Raw genomic sequence first — 26153 nt, forward strand, 5'->3', positions numbered from 1 at the left:
TGGAGCGGCAGTGCAGCAAAATGGATCTAATTTAAGGAAACCCTTCATTTAATTTTTTGATGTTTTTATTTTTTTTGGAATAAATAAAAGGATTATTTAAATCACTGTTATGCAATTTTGTTTTTTCTTTAGGTTCAATTGGAATTTTTCTGATGTTGGAAGGAAAAGATCTTTGAAATCCATCATAATTAGGATTGAGTGTTTCTTTGAATCCCAATATTGAATTGTTGATAAACAGCCTTAAAATAATTCAGGAATAAAATAAGATATTTGTTCATCCTAAGAAAAGGGGTTAAATATTTCAATTAATTGACAACTGCAAACCCCATTTCTATGTAATGCTATCAAAAAAATCTATATTTTTTTTAGTCAAAGAATAAAATAATGCTAGAAAAATGTCATTTATCGTTGAAGCCTAAATTATACTTTGAGAAATAGTTAAATTTTCTTCAGAGGACTTTTGGCAAATTGAAACAAGAAGCAGCAAGTTGATAGAAAATGTAAAAACCAGAATCGCTCATTTAAACGTTTGTACTCCAGAGCAACTTGTATTACAAAAAATACAGTAGACAAATTTGAACCATCAAAGGCAGAGCGGTCAACCTCTGATGGGAAGATCGCAGGTTTGGTTCCCGCCTTGCCCGCCCATGCGTGGAAGTGTCCTCGGCCAAGACACTGAACTCCACAGCAGTGTGTGAAGGGGTCTGTGCTAAAGTATGCTAGAAGGGCTAAAATACCTAAAGCTAGAAGGGCTTTACCAACATCGCAGAGCCTGTTTCTGAAGGCCATAAACCACTCGTTTGAGGACAGTGAAGTCCGAATTCTAGCCAGAGAGAAAGGAGGCTTTGATCGAGGAGTGAAAGACGCCATCTTTGTCAAGAACGATAAACCTTCTCTGAATAAGAATGGCGGTCTCAGGTTTATTCTTCCATCCATCTACAGCAGTGTTCTGAAACCCAAACAAACCGAACCGGTCCCACCTGGGTCGTTAACAGCTGAAAGAGATGACCAGGTTGGGGAGGGTAGCTACTGTCTCCCCCAACCCCAGCTGAGGACAAAGGACTCTTAACAACCCGAAACCATGTAGTCTAAGTAGACAACACCATCCAGTTTCCAGTATATACCAGCTCTTTTATCAGCTAATTCAGAATTGACAAAGCCTTTAGGATAAGAGGTGAAACGTCTTCAACTTTAAAAAACAAGTCCAGATGACAACCTTTAAACCTACTACTATGATGTTTGAGTACTGATATAAAGATGTTTCTTGAGGGTCCTCTTCACTTCATCTTCACTCTCTTTCTTTCCAGGATATAAACTCATTGGAAGTCACTCAGGAGTGAAGCTTTGCCGATGGACGAAGGTAAGACGCGTCAACCAAACCCAAAGTGACCTGATTCTCTTGATGAAAGTCATTGACTGACGGTCTTGTTTTTTGTTGGTCAGTCTATGCTACGGGGGAGGGGGGGCTGCTACAAGCACACCTTCTATGGGATTGAGTCCCATCGTTGCATGGAGACCACCCCCAGCCTGGCCTGCGCAAACAAGTGTGTCTTCTGCTGGAGGTAGGCATGTCTGCAAACACCGTGGACCTCCTCGAGTTCCTCCTCTCCAAACGCCCACTTGATTCTCCTCACTTCATGTTTTCAATCCTCTTCTTTAGCAGAACGTCCCGTCTTAACGATTGAGGTGTGATTGGTAAATGCGATTAGTTATGACGGCGCTGAGAGACTGGAGCTTTTGTTTCCCTCACGTTCTATGTAAGAGGTGTCTCCTGGCCAAAGGTCGCTGTCAGAGCTCGCCGCTGTGAAGCTCGTCGCTGTCACCGCGGATGTGCCAGCGTCTCTGGACGCTCTGGCTGGAGGTGACAGCAGCTCCGGAGCTCAGATACATTTCTGCCGCTGGCTCCACTCTGTGTAGCAACAGTCTAATGAGAGGCTTCAGTGCAGAAACATGAGACACAAAAGGAAGGAAAGCTGTTTTTATTCCTTTGAAATAGAACCACATTTGTTAGGAACATACTCAAGACGTCTGTTGGAATGAGCGGGTTTGAGCAAGAAAATGGTGTCTGAACGCAGATGTTCCTACAGTTCACCCCCCACCTGAAAAGGAAGGGTAAAAACTCTCAGTGTAGAATCAGATTCCAGCTCAGCCGATCGTGGGTCTGTTTGTCTGCAAGTGGATGCAGAATGGAAGCTTCTACGTGACAACTACATGCTTTTTCAAGCAGCATTTTTTTCATCTGCTCCTGATTCACAACCATTCGGATAAAGAAATCCTCAGAAATGCAATTTTGAGTTTAATTTTCTTAAAAATGTGTCCTCCAGCATGAGGCATCATGAAATGCCACACAAGTGTGTAAAAAAAACCTACAATTTTCATTGGCGTAGGTCTATATGGTCCTTCTTTTTCAACCAAACCTGCCCTCACTCCTTCCTGTTGGTTGAACAAACCCAAGAGTAGGATGGGGTACAGGTAAGACTTGAAGGTTGATGGTAGTTGGTTTTTTTTGGCTTTTGGACTCTTGAGGATCTGATTGAAGTCTTTGAGGTCCAGTTCAACTTTTTTGCCGTTTTTAAGAACTAACGGTTCCTTCTTCTTCAAATCAACAGACACCACACCAACCCTGTGGGCACCGAGTGGCGCTGGAAAATGGACCCCGCAGAAAAGATCCTGCAGGACGCTCTGGACAAGCACCAGGACATGATCCGACAGTTCAGAGGTCAGAGCTGCAGGTTCTACCTGGAAGCCTGCTTTTGCTTTTACTACTGTAAAATCCTAAAACTCAGAGGATCCCACTGTTTGGGAGGCTGGAGATCTCCTACCACAGGGCCAGCTCAGTGGGCTTGTGGTAGAGTGGAAGGTCGTGAGTTCAAATCCAGGCCGAGTCATACCAAAAGACTCGTCATTAAGGTGTTGGGTTGGGGGGTTAAACCACCAAATGGTTCTCGAGTGCGGCTGTGTCTACAGCTCACCGCTCGACTTTAACTCTGGGAGCAACACGACCCGACGTTATCATGCAGCCTATGCAGCCTACCCCCTCACTGCCATCACCTCTCTGGTTTTGACCTTCACTGACCTTGAGTGTAATGAAGCGGAGTGAAGATAAAAATGCTGCAGCTGTGTCTGCTGCTCCTCACCACACGGCCTCACGAATCCCTCCTCAGCCGCCTCACACACAGCTCCTCTCCTACCCCACTGGGAACGCTGCTCCTCGCTGGTTTCATTTCTCTCCAAACACGCCAATATTTGTGCTTCTCTGATGTCCCTGCCGTATGTTGTGTTTCCAACCAAGAGATGCAAAAACGTAGACCTTGTCTTCTGTCCTCCATGATGCTCTTTGGGGACTCCTTCCCTGGCAGCTCTCGCTGCTACACGAATGCGACTCGACTTTTTCATTAAAACAGAAATGAGTGATCATACTGCAAGTTTCCTCAGAATAGATTTCCCTTCAGAGCTTTAGAGGAATGTTGTCAAAACAACATTTTTAAATCAATGGTGTAAGTCAGAGGGTTAAACAGTTATCACTTCTACTGTTTTCTTAGTCCTTAACTGAAAACACAAACCTATAGGTTCCCAAAGGTGAAAGAAACCCTTAGGCCAATTTCAATATAAGCCGTGTGACCTAAACAAGTTCTGCTTTATAACACATTTGTCGTCCAAAGGCTTTTTTATTTTGGCTTATTGGTTCTTTTTGTCAAACTAAAGTTCCAGTTCAGAACCAGGACCAGTCAGCATGAACTCCTCGTATCTGTAAACTGCTGGTTTCATGGCTCATTATTTTATCGGCGACCTCAAAGAAAAAAGGTTCCTTAATAGCAAAGGTTGGAGCTTGTTGGTAAAGGTTCTCCCTCGTCCAGCCGTACGGGTATTTTTTTGGATTTCTGAGTCGTAGAGAGGAGCGTCTTTAGGGGAGCGCAAGTGAGCAACATTTGGAGGATTTTTCGGTGCAGTTTGGCCCGTCTTTGGTTCTCTTCTAAGAGTACCAGACTTTGGACTCTGGTATTTTCCGTCTTCAGACTCACTACATGAAGAAGGGGGTGGAGCAGACCCAGCAAGTCAGTATCAAAGCTTAGCTTTGCCCCGAGTCCCTGAGATACTTGAAGCGATATCTTTTCCCAAATTTATGCTGTGTAGAGAGGGAAATAAAACGAAAGACGGATTAGTCCTGCGTGGCGAAAGCCTTCGTCTGTCACAGGAATTTATGTCGCTGCCGTCGGTTTCCGTGACACTGAGATGCAGAAAAAGCAGGTAGAGGAGCTCGTTTGTCCCGGGTGGGATCAGCTGTGAATCAAACCGCCGTTGATTGACGAACACGTTAAACTCCGCCTCCATCCTGAAATTCAGAGGATCCAGTTTGCCGCATTAAAAAGTCCGGCAGCAGTTTGTTTTTCTGCTTGGCTGAACTTTGAACAGGGAACATCATGTGGCAGGACCAAGAACTGAGATTTAGACTCGCAGAACGATGATGTCTGACTTCCCTCTGAGTGAACTGCTGCAGAGTAGACTCCCTGAAGATCCCAAGAGCAGATGGTTTGTGTTGGAAGCATTGATCAAAACTCATTCTGACTTCCTCTCTGCTCGTGACCTGTCTTCCAGGCGTCCCTGGAGTGAAGCCTGAGCGCTATGAAGAAGGTTTGGCAGTCAAGCACTGCGCGCTGTCGCTGGTGGGAGAGCCAATCATGTATCCGGAAATCAACGCCTTCATCCGGCTCCTCCACAGCCGTCGCATCTCCAGTTTCCTGGTCACTAATGCGCAGTTTCCAGAGGAAATAAGGTCAGCGATGCGTCCTGTCCACATACTTACGCATAAATAATGGCATGACGTGTGAAATTTGAATGTTTCCCTTTATTTAAAGGAACCGGTTAAAGGTGACTACAAAGTGGGAAGAAAAAAGTAGATTTCTCGAGTTGTTTTTCTCTCTGCTGAGTCAAATTGAAAGATGATGAGTCAGCTTTAAAAAAAAAAAAGGGGGAAAAAAACTGGTAAAAAGACTCTAATTGAATAAATTAAACACTAAAACCTGAATCATCCAAAATCTAAAGGTGGACGAAACCAATGCAAGGCTGCCAAATAACACCTTTAACGAATAAAAATTGCTAATAAAGCTAACAAGTTTTGTTTTGTTCCGTAATTCCATCCATATTATATAAACAACGGTAGATACATATATTGTCTGTAGGCCGAACAACATGGCTGGTCTCACCACCACTGACGGGTCATGTTGAGTGCTGTAACTTTTCTCCGTCTTCAGGAGCCTGGAACCCGTCACTCAGCTGTACGTCAGCGTTGACGCTAGCACCAAAGACAGCCTGAAGAAGATCGACCGGCCGCTCTTCAAAGACTTCTGGCCTCGCTTCCTGGACAGCCTGAAGGCCCTGGGGGAGAAGGTAAGCCGAGCTCGGGGAGGTCATCATCGTCTTCACGCCTTTTACTCCTTTTTAAAGGCCGTGTCTCACCCCCACTACGCACATTTTGTGCACTGCCCACGTCTTTCATGATACGTGTGCGATAGACGGCATTCATACGTTTTGTTTTTTTGCGTTTGTCAATCCTCGATGGGCGCAGATGTCAGCTGATGGCTCTGTGCTGTTCTAAATCTTTGGTTGAGAATTACGGAGTTTATGCGTATTTTACGTCGTTTATATACAATTATTACGAAAATCATACGCAATTGTGTGGGATTTTTTTTTTGTTTTATAAGCTGCATAATCAAATATATGGCTTTCCACGACCGTTTCACAGATATCTAAACGACGTTTCATGCAAATACCACTGATGTATAACTTTTATATCGCACGGATCACGTTCAAACTACGTTATTGACGCACGAATCACTCATAAAGGGAATAAAAAAAGCGCAATAATCACCCACGGCTCGTGTTCTATGCATATTTACGTCTTCTCTGCCTGGTTTCTTCGTACTTCTACGGTTTGTGTGAAAATTTCACGTAAAGAGCCGTAACTTTTCTCAGTTTTTCCACATATTTTCACGTATGACCAATTTTTTCTGCATGCAATATGCACAAAATGTACGCAGCGACTGTGTGACACGACCTTGATGGCCAATCAGGTGAATGTCAGGCGTGACGTCACCTTCAACAAAATGTCATAAAAACTTAACATCTGAGAAAATTTCAAGTACAGACCACAACATGGTCACTTTTTCCACACATATTGACCGGTTTTTTATCTGTGCACTACGTAGTGGCTGTGCGACACTGCCTTAAGTCTCAGATGTTATATTTAGTACCAACATTCCATTGTTTTTGTGGAAGAAGAGAAAAACTTAACAGTAAATAAAAGCAGCTAAACCCACAGAGATCCGTTCATCACAGTGCTCTCCACAGCAGTGATAATGTTGCCCATGAAAAAGCTGCGGGTCCAATCACGCTTCTTTAATTGCTCAGCATTCGTTCTTTCAGACGCCAAAGTGATTAGATCGTTTTCTGCCGCGGAGTCGCTAATGAAGGGAACAACTAATTATGTGATAGGAAAATTCTGGATTTCCACATGCTGATTACAAAGTCATCACAGAAATGATCCTCATAGCTGTTGTTGTCTTCATCTGTTTGCACACAGGATCCTGAATATTTCCCGCTCTGAATTCTCCAACATGAGAACTATTATTGATGACGTTTCCCCAACAAAACCTAAAGCTTTCTTCTCTAAAGCTAATCTGACATTTCTGTATTTCTAGTTTTAGTAATTTATTCATCCTCTAAGTGTTCCTTGATTCCTTTTTTTTTATTATCACAAATGACCAGAAATAACCAAAAACTCTTTTAACCTCTTTATAAAATAAAAGCACCATTTCTACGGTCAAAATAAAAAACCTTCTTTTTGAAAAAAATCCTTTGTTCAGGAAACTAGAAAACTGTTTTTTAATATTCCATTGCTGAAAGGAAGTTTTGGTTTTGTGACCTTTATGTCATTAAAAAAAAAGGGCAGGATGTTTTTTTGCAGATTCACCTAAAATGTTGAGTCATCCTCACATTTAATGTAAAAACTCTAAACATGTGCAGATGGGAGGTTTTGTTTGTTAGTCGTCGATTTGATGTTTATTCCCACCCTAACCCCTAACGACTAAAAAAACTATATAGTGCTACTATGTAGGGGCCTGAATTTTAAAAGCAATTCGTACACCACGCTCACTACTTAATTTTTAATAATATGACGTCAGCGAATTCACGAAGTTAAAATCTAATTAATATGAGCATTTTTTTTCATGAGTCTACTGTCCTCTGAAGATAAAAACTTTGATGGTTTATTAAAAAAATACATTTAATTTTTGGTACAAATTGTTCAGACGCAATGCATTGTGGTCTATATTTTCCAATCTAGTGTGTATTGATGCACACTGGTTTTTTCGCAGACTTCTGGGAAATTTCTAGGGCAGTAGATTTTGGAATTGTAGATTCAGACAACACTAGAAAATGGTGAACACACTGTAGAGTGAGTGGGGAAGGAACTTGGACGTGACATAGCAGGGGTTGACATAGCCCAGAAATTTGCACTGGCCCACAGGGCCAGTAGTTTTTGAAACTTACTGGCCCTCCCTGAAAGTTACTGGCCCGACACCGCGCATAGCGGGACCCGCCGCTCCGCAGGTGCTTGCAACTTTAGGGGGGTCCGGGGGCATGCCCCCCCGGAAACTTTTAATATGGTGCAATTTGGTGCATTCTGGTGACATGACTTATTTCTACACTTTTCAATGACTGAAAATAGACCATATCAAACTTAAATCTGCTCTAGTCTGTTTCAGATGTTTTGAAGAGAGCACTGCAGTGTAGTAGGTAACACTAGTTCAGAAGTTTTCATGCTGCTTCTAACGGCAAATATCGCAATAAATCATAAACCTTAAATGTGTTAAAACAATCTAATGGCAGCTTGAACCATTTAACGAATCAAATAAATCCCTTAATGCATTTGACCAATCGGATGGACGCCTTCACATTGTTGACCAATCAGATGGAGCCCTGTTATGTTAGATGTTTGTAACCTATGTCAACGTGGGTCATTTGGAGTATAATTTTTAAACTGGGAATGGTTATTTGGTTATTTTGCTGTTTGTTTATACACCGCAAATTATATCGTTATCGCAATTTTAATCTCTGATATCGCATATCGCGAGTTTTCCTCATATTGTGCAGGTCTAACTGAGATCATTCAGCTAACTAGAAATACTTACTGCTTACAGTGTTGTACAGAAAAACAAAATTAAGTAGTTTAACATTCTACTGCATTTGAGTCTGAGATTCAGGTATTTGGAGTTGCCTTTGATTCTTTGACATTCAGCTTAAAGCTTAGTGGATACAGTTTCATCTTCAATGCATTCATTAAATATCTTGCTGTCCATACTACTAATTATACCCACTACTCCATCTAACATATTCCTTTCTATTCCTGCCATGTCTTCCACATCTCTGACATGCTTCAGTCTCTCTTCAGTGACGGTGTCGGATTTATAATCAAATGTAATAATAACCCACTGGCTTGTGCCTTCGTTGTTGCTGTTTAACATTGTTTTGTATTGAATTGTTACATTCAATAAAGTTTGAAAAAAAAAAGTAGTGAGCGCGTGCCGCGTGGTGCTCGGCAGTGAAAGCAGCGCGCGCAGGTGGGAGAGGAGGAGAAGTGATCAAAGGTTTCCCATAGAAACCCTTGAAGTCTGAACACAGGACTAGCAGAAAATCTAAATTATAAATACGAGGTAAATCTACACGTTTTCGCAAAATTTACTTTATTGAAAAAGGTGAAGAATGTATAAACCGTTAGATATTTTAGTTACCCGAGCGGACAAGTGAAAAGTAAAGTCTTGTGGTCCGCACTGCTCGAAAAACAGGACCGGGCCAGCGGACAAATGGCTATGTCGAGCCCTGCATAGGACATAGTTTCTGCAGAGCGGCAGGAGTTCATTCGAAGTTCACCTCTGAGTTGTGGGCGGGGCCATTGGTGTGAAGCAGCAATACCACCCTCCGTCCCTTCCCCGTTGCTTAGAACTTGAAGCAGGGAGCTTTCGGCCCCCACAGTGTATTTTCTACGATCTTTTTCAAAGTGCATGTTTTCATCTGCTCCTGATTCACAACAATTTGGATAAACAAATCCTTAGAAATGCAGTTTTGATGCAGTTTTCTTCAAATTTGTCCTCCATCATCAGGAAAATGCCACGAGGACATGTTAGAAACCCAGTTTTCATCAAAGTAGGTCTTTAAGAAGCGGCTTCAGCAGTAACTTCAGTTTGTATTAATGGATCTTTTCTACATTTTGGTGCCTCCAAAACTTCATCACATTTATTTCTTTGCAGTTGATCTGTTCTGTGCTCGTTTTTTTAATGAATTTTTTCAATCTTTGGAGTTTTTGATTTTTCTGCCGGGTTTGGGAAGTCTTCCATTTCTTCATTTCCCCTTCTGGTATTTTTATAGAGATTTATTTAAATTTAATTGAGTCAAATCAATGAAAAATAGCAGACATTATGCTACAGCTCCATCATTAAACTACAATTAAAAAAACAAACAGATTTTATTTAAATCAAATCTCTGACTCATATAATATCATATATTCTTTTTGACACATTTTAAACCTCTCTGCTTCAACGTTTCCAACGTTTTCATGTCTTTTGTCTCAAAACCTCCGTAGCCGCATCGACGTGTCACCTGCCCCCTTCCTGCTCCGCGTTGGACAGCTTTCCCCCACCCAACGTTCCTGGCAGTTGATGGAGTCGCTGCTCTGTGTCAGATTTAGAGTTGGCTTGAAATACCTACAACCCCCCCTCCACGCTGCTACTGGCCAATAACCCCCCCCCACACACACACATACACAAAAGCTGAAAGAAACAGGAAACCTTCGAGTTGAAAACAGGAGAAACGTGAAGAAAAGGCAGAATTTCTCTTCCTCTCGTCTCCTTTCTTTCTCCTCCTTGGTTGCTCTTCTTTCCGCCGTCATATCAGTTTTCCACGGAGACACAGATCTGAATCTACATCGCCTACATCTTTTGTTAGACTCCATTCTAGAGGTGTAAGGATTCGTTTGAACGTTTCGATTCATATCGTAATTTGTGGTTGACGATGCGTCTCAGTGTCCATATTGGTTCATTTTAAGCGATCCGATTCACTGCTGTCTCGCTTTTTATGTTACAGTAAAATAACCCAAATGGTATTTTCCAGTATCGATTATAGATCCATTTCATTTTGATAGGATTTTATAATGACATGGGTCGATTTGGTTGGATTCCAATACCATCTTGCCTCAAGGTCCCAAGGTCAGGTTTTCCTCCTGTAGAATTTTAATCCAGGTTCTACAAATAAATGAATCTTTACTCAAGTATTTGATACTTTTACAAAAACCTGCTTTGACTAAAAAGGTTTAGAAGATGAGAAGAACGAGACACCAGCAGACCAACCATGGAGACGACAGAGCATCAATAGACTGCATCAATGTTCTGCAAAAGGGCCTATGTGATGCTATTCTAAGCCTGTTAGAGTAAACTATATCCATATATTATGAATAAGACGACTCAGATCTCTGAAGCCTCGCCTTTTGCTACTCGTGGGTGCCGCCCATTTCATGATGTCATCCTAGATTTATGATTCATTTATTTGTCATTGTCATTAAAACAACGAAATTGCGTTTGGAGTTCTAATTATTTCAAAAATTCATATTCACCAAATAAAAACCCAATAAATAAATAACCAAAGCGCAACATCAGTGCAAAAAAAAACGTTTTTTTTTTTAAATCCCAGAGCCAGTCTCGGCGGCGTGTTTGCGTTTCGCCCACAAAAACAAACAACATCCGAACTTTTGCAAAGATGGATGAGCAGATTGTGCATAGACAAGGAAGGCCGATGTCCGCTAACTCCATGGAGATAGTGGGTGTGTGTTAGCCTGGGGGGTGGAGCTGGCAGTCGGACCTTTCCTGGAAGGGGCGGTTCCTCACTTTATGACATCACAATGTGAGAACCCACTCGTTTTCGTGGATCGGGAGGAGCTGGTGCTAAGAGCCCAGAATTTTAGAGGACTGCCCAGAAATTTGTGAATGGATGAAAATACCACTTTGGGGTTGTTGTTTTTGTGAGGAATGAACATTATAACACACGATACAGACCCTTTAACACTGAAAGAACCATTTGGTCCAGTTTCTCACAGACCAAAGCCCAGCGAGAACCACAACGTCTCACCTTGCCTTGAGTCCAGGATTATAGAATAAAAAAAGATCTGATCACGATCAAAGATTTATGTCGATTTGGCAAACTGAACGCGTTGTATGAAGGAGACGCGGGCACCGAGGAGATTGATTGACAAGGTCAACAGCCAATCAGTATGCAGAACACAGTATGCTCTAAAAGAAATCTGCAAAACAGTAATGACTGTAATGAGATGACACATTATTTGACTGTTTTAACTTATTTTCATTTTGACAGCAGCACATACAAAATCCTTTCAAAATAAAATGCACTCTGTGTCAAAATAAAAATGCAACAAAGCAAAAATTAAAATTTTACTCCCTTTACTATCAAATTTAAGCAACATTGTTGCAGAATCCAATTTTTGCATTTGATCATCATTCTGCTCTGTTATTTGACATGTTAAAGGTAAACATAAATGACAAAACTCCAACTAAAAGTAAATTAATCCAAAACCTCAAACTTATTCATACTTTAAAGTCATCAGCATTTCTTTTTCAATTCCAAAGAGCCCCAGTGAAAGACTCTTCTCAGGGCTTCAGAGAAGCTTCACTCACCTCTAACTGCGATCTACAGGCTGTTTGTCATCTCAGTTCAGATCAACCTGCTTCCTGTCTGTTTGTGACAGTATTTTAGTCACTCATTTATGGTTTCTGCCTGCTGTAATGAAAGTCTGTCAAATCGAGGAGAGCCAAGGTGAATCCTGTGAGCTTCAGGTAAACAGATTACGTTTACTGGCTGGAACCCAAGCCGATTATCTGAGCAGACTGAAGCCTTTTATCAATTATTATTGTTTTCATTGATTGATAATCCGCATAAACCCTGAAAACTCCAAACCTAAAGCTCATGAAGGAATAAAGAGTTAAAAAGAGTCAAATTTACATTTTGGAAGGTGACCATGAGTGCAGTTTCCTACACAGGTTCAGTCAGTGACGTGGATGTTCAAGGACAAATGAAAAAACATATGTACATAATTTCTTTATTTCCAAATTTAAATTCTTTTTTAAAAAGAAAGACAAAATTGGAAAAAAATGAAAAACTTCATAATTAAAAGAATTTTTTTCTGATTTTAAGTAAAATTTTCAACTAAGTTAAACACAAATTTACTTATCGGCTAAAACCAAAGTTTTTTCCCCCCAGCTTTGTAGCCCGTGATGCATAAAGGAAACACTTGTTTTTTTTTTTTTAGAGTAAAAATCTTTACACAAACTCACCAGCCTGGGAAAAGGTTCATTTACAATTTCTTTTCTAAAGTTTATAACTTGTATTTCTAAGTATTTGATTACAGTTCAAAGGATCCAGAGAGTGAATTTAATTAACGACATAAACGCCAGTAACTTTATTTTCCTGCATTTAGAGAATTTGTGTTCTTTTAGAGTCAGAAATATATATTCTGACTTATAATTTTCATCTTTCTCTCAATTTATCTTAAAAATCCTATAGTTTTTTGCATCCACCATCATTTTCTTTGTTAAAAAATCCCCTCTTTTTCTTATTGCATTTTCCGCCTCGCTCCTGGTTTTAATCCCCGTTTGTCCACACAGAGGCAGAGGACGGTGTACCGCCTGACACTGGTGAAGGCCTGGAACGTGGAGGAGATGCAGGCGTACGCCGAGCTCATTGCTCTGGGGCAGCCTGACTTCATAGAGGTGAAGGTAAGAGTCGCCTTTTATCTGTTTTCTCGGATTTAAGGCCCCTTTTGATCTCTGGAAGTTTAATCATCTCAAGCGGGGTTCTTCTATCAGGCAACCGTCTGCCTCGAACCGCAGTTTGTTCAGATTTCCTTTATGAATCCATAAGTATTTATGCTAATGATTTTATGTAAGAGGCGAGCACTTTAAAAAATGTAGCTTGTCTGGATAAGACTCCCCTTTTTCTAAATTAAGATTATCAAAACACACGCGAGTGCTCGGTCCTTTAATTGCATAAACCATGAGGTTTTGTTTTACCAGTCCTGTGCAGCAAATACAGATTATCCTCAAAACGGCCAACAACCCAAAATAAAATTACCATTACCAGATTTTTCTGACGATAAAAAGCTCAAAGGCCACAAGTCATAGCAGCCAAAAAATGCATAAAGAAGAAGAAAGAAATTGTAAATAAGTCGCCCGATTGGGAGAAACTTATTTTAGAAAATATGGGAACAAGAAAGGACATTTCATGTTGAAAGAAAATCCTAATATGGGAATAGATAACAATAATAGACTGACTATCTGCACTACCGTAACACATCGATGCATATTTAGCTTCGTGGAACATAGCAGGAATCTAGTAGACTAGTGCAACTTTTTTCTGATAACCATAAAGAAGATGCTAACAAGTCAGCTAATCTCGCCAAACTATGCAAAAGAATGCAACCCACACTTTTATGGGGAAGAAGATTGATCTCAACAAAATGAAGTAAAGTAAAAGTAAAGTACCAACAGCTTTCACACACCTAGGTGTGCGAAAGTTGCTCTCCCCATTTGACCCATCCCCTGGGGGAGCGGTGAGCTGCAGACGAACCGCACTCGGGAGGCAGCAGTGTTAAGGGGCTTGCCCAAGGGCCTTCACTGGGTGATGTGAATTGCTATCGTTATCGTATTTATCGTTATCGCGATTTCAAGCTGTGCAATATCCATATCCAAAAAAGTAGGCGAAAATCGCAATAAATGGTAAACCTTAAATGTGCTAAAACAATCTTATGGCAACTTGAACTATTTAATGAATTGAATAAATCCCTGTATGCATTTGACCAATCAGACAGAGCTTTCATGTTAGATGTTGCCCTCCTAATTAAAAGCGGGTCATTTGGAGAATATTTTGACTCTTATTTAACTTAAACTTTTGCAGTGAAATGGAGATGTTTTTGTTGTTTTTGTTATTTGTTCATTTATCGCAAGTCAAATTATCATTGCAGTATTGATCTCTATTAACGCATATCGTGAGTTTTCCTCATATCGTGCAGCCCTATAGAGCACTATAAAGTCTGTCCGCCATTTTGTAGCAATTTCCTTTGTTCCTGTTTAAAAAAAAAAGTAGTTAGCATAGTGTCCTAAGTGGTGTTACCGTAGTGTGATGTCATCGTCACTAGTCGGCAAGCCCCCTGTAGCGATCTGGCAGGCCGAACACACATTGTACCTACACCGGTCTGTAAAATGTTCGTCTAAAGTTGATTTTTTCCACTAAAATTGAAGAAATTCAGTTTGTAAAAAATGTTTTTTTGTTGTTGTCGGTTCAGATGAAAGGACTGTAATTTTTTTCCTAGTTGTTCCATTTCTACTGAGGTGTTTCTGCGTCTTCATTTACCGTCTTCTTGTCATCGATCTACTGGAACTGCTGTCAGCTAAACTTTAACAATGAAAATCTGGGAAGGTTCAGCATCATTCCACACTCTGCCGCTCTTCAGTTCCACGACAGCGGCTCGGTCCGGCACTCTTCACTCCTTCTGTCTTGATTAATTCCAGTTCCAGCGTTCAAGACTCCGAAGAGACGGGAATGAGTCCCTCCAGGGGCCGGCCGTGCACCACGCTGACCTTATTCTCGTCGTTTGGAGGACTTGGTATTAATAGTGTGTGAGGTGGCACCCAGTAGCAGTCTGAGCTGCGGTTGTCATAGTGACAAATGTGCCCGACTTTCATTATTCAGTGAATCACATCACGCGAGTTATGAGCTCAGACGGCGAAGCAGAAGAAGGTGAGGGAACATGTTGGATCTGCGGCTCTTAAAAGGCTTAACATTTCAGCTAAAAGGAAAATTAAAGATTAACCTCAACTTCTAGTTTGAGGGGCTTGTTTTGTACATTTCAGCTCAAGGAACCGGAATCTTTTTCTTTTCTTTTATTAAAAAACTGACATTTTTAAGTACCTGGCTTAGACAGAGTTGGTATTCATGTGGTTCCTTTTTAAAGCTCCGCAAGAAAAAACTGTCTGATTCATAATCCAGAGCTCATCTCCTATCAGGGGAACTTGACTGCTTAGGTTTCAGCGCCGATGCTCTCCACGGGGAACCCTCCACTCTCATCTTCTCCGTCGTTCAAAGTTTTTAGTCCTGCTGGGTTTGCCTCTTTTAGCAGCAGTCTGCTAGCGGTCGCATTAAACCACCACCCGAAAGCAGCCAGAACCGCCAGCCTGAAACGTGCTGGACTAAAAGGTTTGCAGGTGGAGTTATGGATGACCACCTCCACCAGCCTAACATGCAACATTCAACACAGAGAGAACAGCTGATTAACGTGAGGATCAGAAAAACGAAAGGTTTGTTTTTTCCCAAAAACAAAATGCTTAAAGATATGTAAAGAAACATTTATATCAACCAAATACTAAATTAGATGGTAAAGGGCCTATATCCTGCAATATCAACTTTTTTAGCTGTCAAGTGTATTATAATCATTTCTTACGTAAACAACCCCAAAGTGGTATTTTGATCCGTTCACGCATCTCTAATTATATCTCTAAAAACCTGTATTCTGAGCACCAGCCCCTCCCAACCCACGAAAAGGAGCGTGTTCTCACGTTGTGACATCACAAAGTGGGGAACCGCCCCTTCCAGGAAGAGTTTGTGCTGCCAACCCCGCCCCCAGGCTAACACACACAGACCCACTTTCTCCGTGAAGCTAGCGGTGACATGCTGGGTCAAGAGTGCAAAGCTCCACAACACACACATCCATCTCTGCAAAAGTTCGTGTTTGGTTTCGTGGGCGAAACGCAGACACGCTGCTGACGCTAGGTTGACGTCATGAAATGGGATGGCAATCGAGTTGTCTTACTTACAGGTAGGAGAATGAGCTGCGACATAACTAATATTTCATGAAAAATGCACATGGGCATTTCTATGGGCACTAGGCCTGCACAATAATCGTTTTATGTGGATTGTTTGAATGTTCTGTAAATGTAATTGAAAAATTAAACAGAAAAAGGAGCTAAATTGTTAAAAATTGGAGCCATAACAAACACATTCTTGGGTCAATATTTACAGTAGAATAATCTGTCAGAGTTCTGTGCTCTTTCAGTTTTTTTTGGAAAACTTGAAACTTCAATTCTATAATTCTAGAGATTTATCAATGCTTGACTAAAGTAAATGCCCAAGACGGGCTTTCCCTCCACTGTTTCACGTCTGACAGAGATGACCTCATATATTCGTCTTTAAAAAGTCACCATCCTTTTATTGCCTGTAAAAAGTGAATCAGTAAATAAAAGTGGCTGCTCCTCGTTCTCCATGAGATAAAGCAACATTAACTTTATTGTTTAATAAAAGGTGCAACATCAGCAGATCTGTGTCTCCTGGTTCTGACTGCTTCATCAGGCTGCTGGGTTCGGTCGATTGACTGGAGCAGCTGCAGGGCGAATGGCGCCTGACGACCATCGCCTCTGCTGCCGCCTCCTTCCATCACAGGCAGACCTGCAGCCGTTTTAAACCCAGGAGGTCCAGGTGGAAATGTTCTCTGCTGCATAACAGCTGGGATAGCTTCGGTTTGTTTTCTCTAACCACCAATCAGAGATGGTTTTAAATGCGAAGAGCTTCATCTTCATCAGTTCATCATCTTCATTTCACGCTACTGAAAAAAGTTTTCGCTTAGGTTCACATCAGAGTTTGTTTTCTCAGATGGCCTCCTCCGTTTAGTACCAAAGTTCTCCAGAACTCTGGTAAAGCCTGCTCCACCTGAAAGAGGAGCCGTGGTTTACTTGCAAGCGAACCCTGGTGTGGTTTTCTTGAGCTGTAAAACGAACATAATACGCCAACAAACTAACCAGCAAACCCCAGATTGGTAACACGAGTTTTTCATCAGTCCAAGAAAAAAAGCTTGACTCAAAGCTACAGGGGTTGACTGGTTTTAGGGTTGTCCGGTCCATGGAGGGTCTCAGAGAGGAGCGGCTGCATGTTCAGGGGAGAGCGGGCGTGTCCTTCAGTTCACTTGAAGCTCATGCGACCATGAAAATGGTACATACCATTGACGTGTCGCAAGTGTATCCTGAAGTGAGGATAAATGCCGTGCACACTCTATTGACGTGCGCAGGGTTGCGTGGCGTATCCGTGGCAACCCCCGTTTCCTATTACTGGAGTAGAAATGCGGCCCCACATCAGCAAAGCTAACACTGGCTGTCAGCACCGCTGTGTTAACGAAGAACCAACTGATAGAGGTTTTGGAAGTCACAGGAAGTTGGGAAGTGATGCCATTACGACTTTGTTTTTGTTTTTGGACACATCAGATAATTAACCAGCAGGTAAACCAGGAGTCACTGTAAATGATCGCATTTATGTGGGGGGGTTTATATTTCTTCATTGTCAGAAGAACGAGAGAGTTTCAGTAAAAAGACGACTAACAAAACTACTCTGGGGGATCACTATAGTTCAACCTTCACCTGGAAAGCCTCATCCTGTTTGCCGTGGTAACACTTGACCCGCTTGGCGAGCTTTCCTGCTGCCGTACGTTACGCGGCAGAGCGGAAGCGGGGCTGGTCTGGAGATGCTCCTGATGAGACGGGAAAGACGCGTCTGTATGTTGATGTAACATCTGTGACGACGGGAAGCGCCGACCTGTCCAGGAAGGCTGCTGATGTTAAGCAGATCTAGAGGGCCCCACCACACACACACACCTTTTTGTGTGGGGCTCATTTTACAACAGAGGTTTACTCTCCAGCACACTCCCACACTGATGGGATCGACCTCCCGCCATCATTTCGCCCGTCTTTTTTTGAAGACCCTCGTTGAAGACCCCAGCGGTGGTGCAGGTTGGCAGGAGCTTTTCGTTTCTGTCTTGTTTATGAGAGACGGCAAAAAAAGCTTTAGAGGAACAGAGGATAGTTTTGTTATTGTTGAAAAGGTTCCTCCAGTCGTATTCAGTGTTTTCATAGCTGCTGAGGCGGACCGGAGGTAACCCCCCCCCTCCCTCCCCCCCGCTTCATTCAGCTTCATTGGAGCTGTTGCTTAACCTTCAAACACCTGAGGTTTAACTTCTGCTTTAAATTTCTTTGAATCACTGATTCCAATGAATTCCAATTGACTGGAAAATGAGCTGTAAAAATGATTCATTTTTCTTAAAAAAAATCTGTCTTTAGTGTGCCACAGGCGTTGTTTTGTGTCACGCCTTTATTGTGCGATCAGACTCTCACTGCTGCCATAAACCTCTGTGCTTTCTTTTTTACTTAATCATAATTTTAATTTACTTACCTAATTTACTTTTTTACTTAATCATAAATATGGATATAGTTTGCTCTGAAATCCTTAATGATCCTCTGTCCTTTTTTAAATCCACTCCTATTTGAGGTCATGGGGTTGCTGGAGCCTATCCATTAGCTGTCTAAGACAATGGTGTCGAACTCATTGTGGTTCTGGGGCCACATTCAACCCGTCTGATCCCTAGTGGGCCAGACCAGTAACATAAAAGCAAAAGTTGGAAAAAATGCCTCAACCAACACGGCAGCCTAATAATTTATTATTACACATTCATTCACAATGGCCAATGGATCTCAAATAAAATGCATTTCACTTAAAAAAATGGGTTAATTCAATTTTATACAGACTGAATAATTTACATCTGAAGCAGTTAACTTAGTTAAGCTCCTTTCTCATGAAACTTCATCCAGCCATCAATATCAGGATTCAGATCCTGTACAGAAACACATTTACTGTCATTCAAGTATGCAAAACACAATGAAATGTTTAAGAGACTTTTCCTGGTTTGCTGCCTGAATTTTGTGCCTTCTTCCTGACCTTTAATGGGCGCCATCAGTGACCAGACTGACATCAGTGACCAGTTCACTCCAACATAGTCTGGTGCAGTAACTGAGGCTAATTATGTCATCAGCTGTTGTGTCCATCAACTCAAGAAACGAAATAACCGGCTGCATTTAAACAGGTTGTTTATCAGTCCAGCAAATAGTTGGCAAATCTTCGCTTTTCCTTAATCCAAATTAGGTCTGCATAATAAATCACAAATTTAACGTTATCGCAATATCAAGCTGTGCAATATGCATATCGCGAAAAGATCGGGAAAATCGCAATAAATGGTTAACTTAAATATGCTAAAACAATCCTATGGCATCTTGAAGTATTTCAGTGTCTATAGAAAGCAATGGGATTTTGGTTTCTTGGAGCCAGTGGGTACTTCCTGTTGTATTCTTGTTGTACATGTATAAGCGTTCTCATACCCACGTAGGCGCGGTTTATTTAGTTTTTTCCTCATGGAAATTCACCCGGAATCCTCGGAAATGTATTTATTATTTTTTGTGAAGGAAAATTTCCAAACAAAGGCTGCATCCCTTTATGATTAAGACGACTTTAAAAACTAAATCTGGTGATGCAACTCAAACAAAAACCAAATGCTTCGTTTTGTGCTGCTCCTTTAGGTCTGCTGCACATTTAAAAAAGATAAAAGTCATTGCTCCGTGTTGTTGATGTATTGAGGATCGACTCCGGGGAGGCCGGGCCGTCGTTTCAAAGTTGCTTTTCTTCAGATTTGGGTATTGATCCTCAGCAGAATGAGCTCCAACACTAACAGGACAGCTGCTGCAGAGCTCCTGGTGAGGGGGTGGATCAATCGTTAAACCCCGCCCAATTCCCCTGCTTTATTTAGATGCTTTTGTAAAAGTGTTTTTTTGTGCTACAGATCCGTAATTCAATGATAAAAAGTCCTGAAAAGTTCAGAAGCAGCAGAGAACTGAACAGAACTGTGAAGCAGAGCGTTCATTATCACATCCGTCTGTGGAACAGACTGAGGGTCACTGCTGGGACTGGCTTTCAAACCGCTCCTATTTCTTTTTTTACCTTTATCTCCTCTTTCTTCCTCCTGCATTTGACTCCCTGCTTCCCTCCTTCCTTCCTCTGTGTGAATCTGTTACTGACCCGATAAGCTTCTCCTGCCTCTGGACCACAAACGAGATATCGACCCGAGCGTCAGGAAACCGGCAATTAGTGCAGAAGACCGGTGACACTGAGATAAAGCTGCTTCATCACAGAACCAGGGGTCCAAATGACCCGGCCCTGCAGCCCATTCCTGGATCTGATGTCATCAGGATGGAACCCCCTCAAAAAAAAAAACTGAACATTTTCACCTTTGTTTGATGGCAGAAAGTGAAGAAATCTTGAAAAAATGTGAACAATTAATCCTGAAAAAAACACTGTTATTAAAAATAAATGCAGATCTAGTATAAAACAATGTAATGTTGGTAGCTAGAAACTATTTTAATATGAACATCCAGATAAATAATATTGTATTAAGTTGAAAGAAGAAAACATTTTTAGATGTAAAGAATTGTCAAATTAAACCTAAATAAGCAAAACAATTTTACCAAAACAGCTGAAAAACTTGGAAGAAGCAAAGAAAAACAGCCAAGATTTTAGGATACTTGAAAAAAAATTAATTATTAATTAATTATTGTCCTTATTTTTAATTATAATTTTTATTTATTAATTTATAACAATTTACATTCAGGATTGAATCTTAACAATTACTTTACAAAAGTACAATAAATGTGTAAAAGAATAAAAGCTGGTAAATCAGACTGTAAAAATGCTTCAGCAAAAGTTGAAGCAGAAAAGACTAGAACATTTGAAAAGAAACATCAAAGTAACAACAAAATGCAGAATATTACAGGATAACAAATAATCTTGCAAAATAAAAGGAAAAATCATAAAAAAAGCAGAATAATTATCAAACAACTCAGGTAAATACTGTATTTCCTCTTTAACTGTTATTGAAGGAGCAGGAAAAGATGAAAAATACTCTATGATAAAGATTTGCATCATGGACGTTTAGCTGAAAAATCTGCAGCAACTGTTTAATGCTGGCGCGTCAAAATGGACCAAAGTCCCTGATGAATGTTTCCAGAACCGTGATGAATCCATGCCACCGAGGATTAAGGCGGTTCTGAAGGCCTAAGGGGTTCCAACCCGGTACGAACAAGGGTTAGGGTTAGTGTTTAAAGAAACCATAAATGATAATTGAGTTGAAAAAATATAAAAACAATACTTCACAAACAATACCAGGTTCTGTTCCCGCCTTGCCTGCCTCTGTGTCGAGGTGTCCTTGGAAACATGAACCCCAGGGTGCTCCTGGTGGTTATAGGTTGGCGCCAGTGTTTGGCATCAGTGTGTGAATTGGACTGTAAAGCACTTTGAGCAAAGTAGAAAAGTGCTACGTTTACTATTATGTACTCTGTATCAGGGGCGTCCAAATCCAGGCCTCAAGAGCCGGCCTCCTGCTAGCTTTTCCAGATACCCTGCCTTATCTGCTACCGATGACCTGGATCAGCTGATTTCAGCCAATAAGGAGCTCCAATGGCAGGATGGTTGGAGAACCTGTAGGACACCGACCCTCGAGGTCTGGATTTGGGCAACCCTGCTCTAAATGAACAATTTACTTCAACAAGAGTGACAGTTTGAGAGGGACCTGCTGTCCATGGTGTCTGAAAGGAAGTTGTTTGGCAGTAAAGAGCTTCTGGGCAAAAGTAAGTCCTCAGAGTTGATCAAATATCAGAAATGACAATTTAACAAATATTTTAAAAGGTGCATTTTTAGATACTTTGGAAAAACTAACATCAAAAAGGAGAAATTTGACTAAACTTAAGTCTTGAATCTTTATGAAGTAAAATAAAAGTGAGATTCCTCCTTTTCCTGTCATCCGCTGTTTCATCAAGATGGGGGGACGAACCGTTAGGAGGATGAATTGTGCTGCGTTTCACTTTTCCACCATTACCGGAGGCAAAGCCTTTGTAGTGAACCCATTAGTTCTTAGTTCATCCTTTATGATGCGACACATGGAGCGCCTGCACTTCAGCACCCTCCCCTCACTGAAACCCCACGTTTGATTAATGGTCGCGGCCACGCAATCCGTCCTGCTTAGCGTCCAGCAGACCTCGCCACTCACACAGGAACCGGATTACAAGAGGGAACGGGGTGTGTGTGTGTTTTTGTGTGTACATATGTGCAGAAACACACACAGGTGGAGCTCAAATGATCAACGTTTCCGTCGGAGAGAAAGAAAATGGATTCTTCAGGCAGGTGGAGGGCTCGTTCTGCGCCACATCTCTCCCACTCACTTCCTGAGGTGATGCAGAACATTAGTGCCCCCCCCCCACGTCGGAAAGATCTGCGTTCTCCTCAACCTTCTTGATTTATTGGTATTCCCAGAAAGTTGATCTTCATTCAGTGGGCCTTCAGCCAAGCCTGCGATCTTCAAGGCTTCATCCTTTCCCACTGTGCTGTTTAGATGTTTACTCAGAATCCACAATCCGCCAAAAATCAAAAATAATTTAAAAAAATAACAAAAATACTTATGTTATGATTGTACTCTTCTGTAGAGATCAAATTACTTTTTTTTCTTTACAAAATAACCCATAGAGTCAAAGTTTCTTTTGAGTTTCTCTCTTTTGTTTTCATACGTCTCGGTTTGCAGTCGTGTAGTTTAGTCCGTTTGGTTCTTCGTACAGGTAGAGCCCAAGCTGACGTTCCAGGCTTTGAAATTATCATAAGAAATGTTAATGACTAGCAGGGATCAGAAACAGAGGAGTAAGGAGTTCTGGTGTAAACAAAGTGGACGACTGGTTCATGAAAAGGTGTAAAGAAAATCATCTTTAAGTATCAAGATTATTTATATCAGCGTGTCATCTGTGTACTACATCAATAATTTAGTCTTTTTGCAAATGGGACCATGTAGATGTCTAGTTCTACAACGTTTTTTTGTGGATTAAATATAAGTTAGATTGTTCTTTCCATTTCCATTTTTGTCAAAAGCAAAAGCTTTGATTTTTATCTGTACATGCTGCCTCTCAGTCAGATCATTCACATTAAAAGAATATCATATTTTATGCAGATGATGCTCAACTTTTTCCAATCTACCATTTATTTGGCTCTGCTGTTTAAAGTAACTAAACTCCTTCACACACGATCCTTTCCTTCAGTTCAGCGACCACCATATTTTCCAAAGTATAAGTCGCAGGAGCCCAAAAAGGCACAAAAAAGAAGAAAAAAACATATAAGTCGCTCCAAGAGTATAAGTTGCACCTTTAAGAGTAAAGTCCATCATTTATGAACAAATTTGCCAAGCCCGTAGTAATGCTGTGTTCACACCAAACATAATTCATGCGTCAAACTCACATCCGCTGCCTTTTTATGATGCGCGTCAAGTTTAATGCTCAATGCTTGTCCAAAAATGTCTTCATAGACTAGACGCGCCCACTGCCTACAGAGAAAATACTGTCTGAAGCTTTTAGCCTCATCGCGACATGGAGCCTTTGACTGTATATCTTGTTTATACTGCACGGAAGACATGAACAATGTTGACAGATGACATTTGATTATTTTGAAGAGCTCTCCGAAAGCATCAAAAATCACGTCTCCATCTCTGGGGTCATGAGATCATTCAGTCTTTTTCTTACGGCGATCATCACCTTCTATACAGCAGCAGCTGCATCTCAATGACCGTACTTAGCTGTTCTTCTGTCGGACAGTTTCATGACTTGCTTTCCTACATAAGTCCAAGGAGGGAAAAAAGTATTTTTGTCAAGATACATATAAGAAAAACATCATAATGTTCTGGAGAAAAACCATCAGATTCTCCTCCATGTTTGTTTTAGAGGGCGCTTCTTCTTCTGTGTTGCTGTCAGAAGCAAATACTGATACATGCACCTACAGCGCCCTCTAGGGTTTGTTAGTGGGAAACAACCAGTTGTTGGTGAGAAGATAACGAATATCCGAGCCTATTTATGTTTTAAAAAATTACAAAGATGTTGCTCCTGAGTATAAGTCACACCCCTGGCCAATCTATGAAAAAAAAACACAATTTATACTCCGCAAGATACGGCAAACGTCCAGAATCCATGACTCAACATGTAGACATCGACCCCTGGAACCTTCATGTTCACAATGCCGTTGAATCTTTCCGTGTCTGTAAAACAAATTAAAATTCACCTTGAGTTTTCGTCCACACTTCCCTCCAGGTGTGTGGAAGTAAAGTAGCATGGAGGCTCTCCTGCTGTTTGTCCTGAAGACTTTTCAGAGCTGTTCTATGACCTGAACCTAACCGGAATTCTCAGAAACACATTCTTACATCTTTTTTTGTCTAGATTATTACTTAGCCCATCAAGACGACTGTTGTGAATTTGGGCTATATAAATAAAATTGAATTGAATTATGAAACTACATTCTGATGACAGGCAGGGTTTTGAGTCTTTGTTGTCGTTTAACCGTGAAGCTCCGCCCCTGTGACTGACAGTTGAAGTTGTTCTTTGACAGGGCGTGACGTACTGCGGGGAAAGCTCCGCCAGTACTCTGACCATGGCAAACGTCCCCTGGCACCAGGAGGTGGTCGCCTTCGTCCAGCAGCTGGCCGCCATGCTGCCCGAGTATGAGGTCGCCTGCGAGCACGAGCACTCAAACTGCTTACTCATCGCTCACGAAAAGGTAAGAGCCGCACCAAGGGCCGTCTCGGCGTCCAAAGTGACAAAAATGAGACTTGGAAGAATTTGAGTTTAGTGAAAATCTGCTGCAAAACTGACCTTAAGTTTTGGTTGGTGACCTTCATGCTCTAATGGATGGATGGACTCAAAGATCCTGAACACATGCTCGTCTGCTGTGAATTTGTCCCAAAAGGGTTTGACAAGAAATGTTATCTGAAGTCCTGCCTCAATTAATGTTGCCACGGCAACTGCACAGATTATAGTCAGAACGGTTTCTCTTAATTGAAGTGTTAAAAGAAGCTTCTTTTCCTTTTGTGTTTGAAATGGGGTCAAATGTGGTGAACTTGATCCGGAACATCACCTCTGGATTTTACTGTCCTCATAGTCCTACAGAACGTTTCCACCTACGTTTGGGTTCCAGTCAGAGCGCCTGAAACTTACAACTTCAAGCTGTGTCTTCAATTAACTTTCCAAAAATGAAAGCCCAATTGTCATAAAGCATCCAAATGCCGAGACCGGCTGGCAGAGATGCTCCAGAGCACAATTCACCAGACTCTGGTGCAGATCAGTCGGCAAACAATCCAACATCAAAGCTCAATGACTTCTGGAACTGTCACGGGTTCAACAGTCATGGTGGAAAACGGCCAAACCCACATGGAGCTGGTGGAACCAAGAACAACCGCTTCCATTGATCAGAGTAGAAATGCCTTTAAAGTCGTGCTTTAGCGGGAAAGCCGGTTTTTGAGGTTAAACTTTGCTGTTCTGGTTTTAGTTTAAGCTGGACGGGGATTGGTGGACCTGGATCGACTACGAGCGTTTCCAGGACCTGGTCCAGGCTCAGCAGGACAGCGGGGGCCGGCAGACGTTCTCAGCCCTGGACTACATGGCCAAAACCCCCAGCTGGGCTCTGTTTGGAGCGCGTGAACAAGGGTTTGACCCCGCCGACACGCGATTCCAGAGACGCAACAAAACCAAAGACATCTCTGGGTGCTGACGAGGCAAAAGCGTTGAAACTGTGACATCCGTTTTGGTTTTTATGGTTTCTTTTTTTCGTGTTGTGCTCGTTTTTTGGGGCTTTTTGATTTAGCCGAGATCTCGAACAGAACAGTCGAGAAAGTGGAGCTCTGGAAGTCCATCTCTGCATGTGTCCTGAGGTCGATTTGTTTCAATAAAAGGATTTCTGTCTCTTGGTTTCTAAAAAATCTGAACGTTTGTCTGAAGTTTCTGTTATAAATCTCATTTGTTTTTTGGATTTAAGCTGCGAGAGAAAAAATGAAGATTTTTAAAAATGTTTTTCTCCTCTTAAAATAAATACATTTGAATAAAATATTTTACTGTATTTTTTTATAAAACAAATATTTACATTCCTAATAACGGATTTACTTTCAACGGTTTTCTGTTCCTTTTCCATTAAAAAAGAAGCTGCTAACATGTGAAAAGCTGTTTTTACTGCTCAGTTTCTACCCGAACTCCTTCAGGATCAAAGTTTAGCCTCCGTTTGAAGCTCAGACTCGCGGCGCCGGACATCCGGAGTCCTTTCTTACTGGGATTTTTAGGTAGGAACGCTGGAGAACAGAAGAAAAGGCTTGGATCCTCTCA

The 26153-nt window shown here is 41.5% G+C and overlaps 1 protein-coding gene across 2 annotated transcripts in view; it reads left to right on the forward strand.

Moving 5' to 3' along the window:
* The window catches only part of tyw1 (tRNA-yW synthesizing protein 1 homolog (S. cerevisiae)), a 45100-nt gene extending 19219 nt beyond the window's left edge, over positions 1-25881 (forward strand). For both annotated transcript variants that reach the window (XM_078929662.1, XM_011482222.4), the window contains exons 9-16: positions 1308-1360; positions 1444-1562; positions 2610-2719; positions 4597-4774; positions 5253-5388; positions 12726-12836; positions 24391-24558; positions 25327-25881. In XM_078929662.1, coding sequence (XP_078785788.1) covers positions 1308-1360; positions 1444-1562; positions 2610-2719; positions 4597-4774; positions 5253-5388; positions 12726-12836; positions 24391-24558; positions 25327-25548 — 1097 coding nt within the window. In that variant the 3' untranslated portion in view covers positions 25549-25881. The remainder of the gene's footprint in view (positions 1-1307; positions 1361-1443; positions 1563-2609; positions 2720-4596; positions 4775-5252; positions 5389-12725; positions 12837-24390; positions 24559-25326) is intronic.
* Positions 25882-26153: the final 272 nt, after the last annotated feature.

This window comes from Oryzias latipes, chromosome 13, assembly GCF_053564925.1.
Source record: "Oryzias latipes strain Hd-rR chromosome 13, Olatipes_Hd-rR_3.1".
Classification (NCBI taxonomy): Eukaryota; Metazoa; Chordata; class Actinopteri; order Beloniformes; family Adrianichthyidae; genus Oryzias; species Oryzias latipes.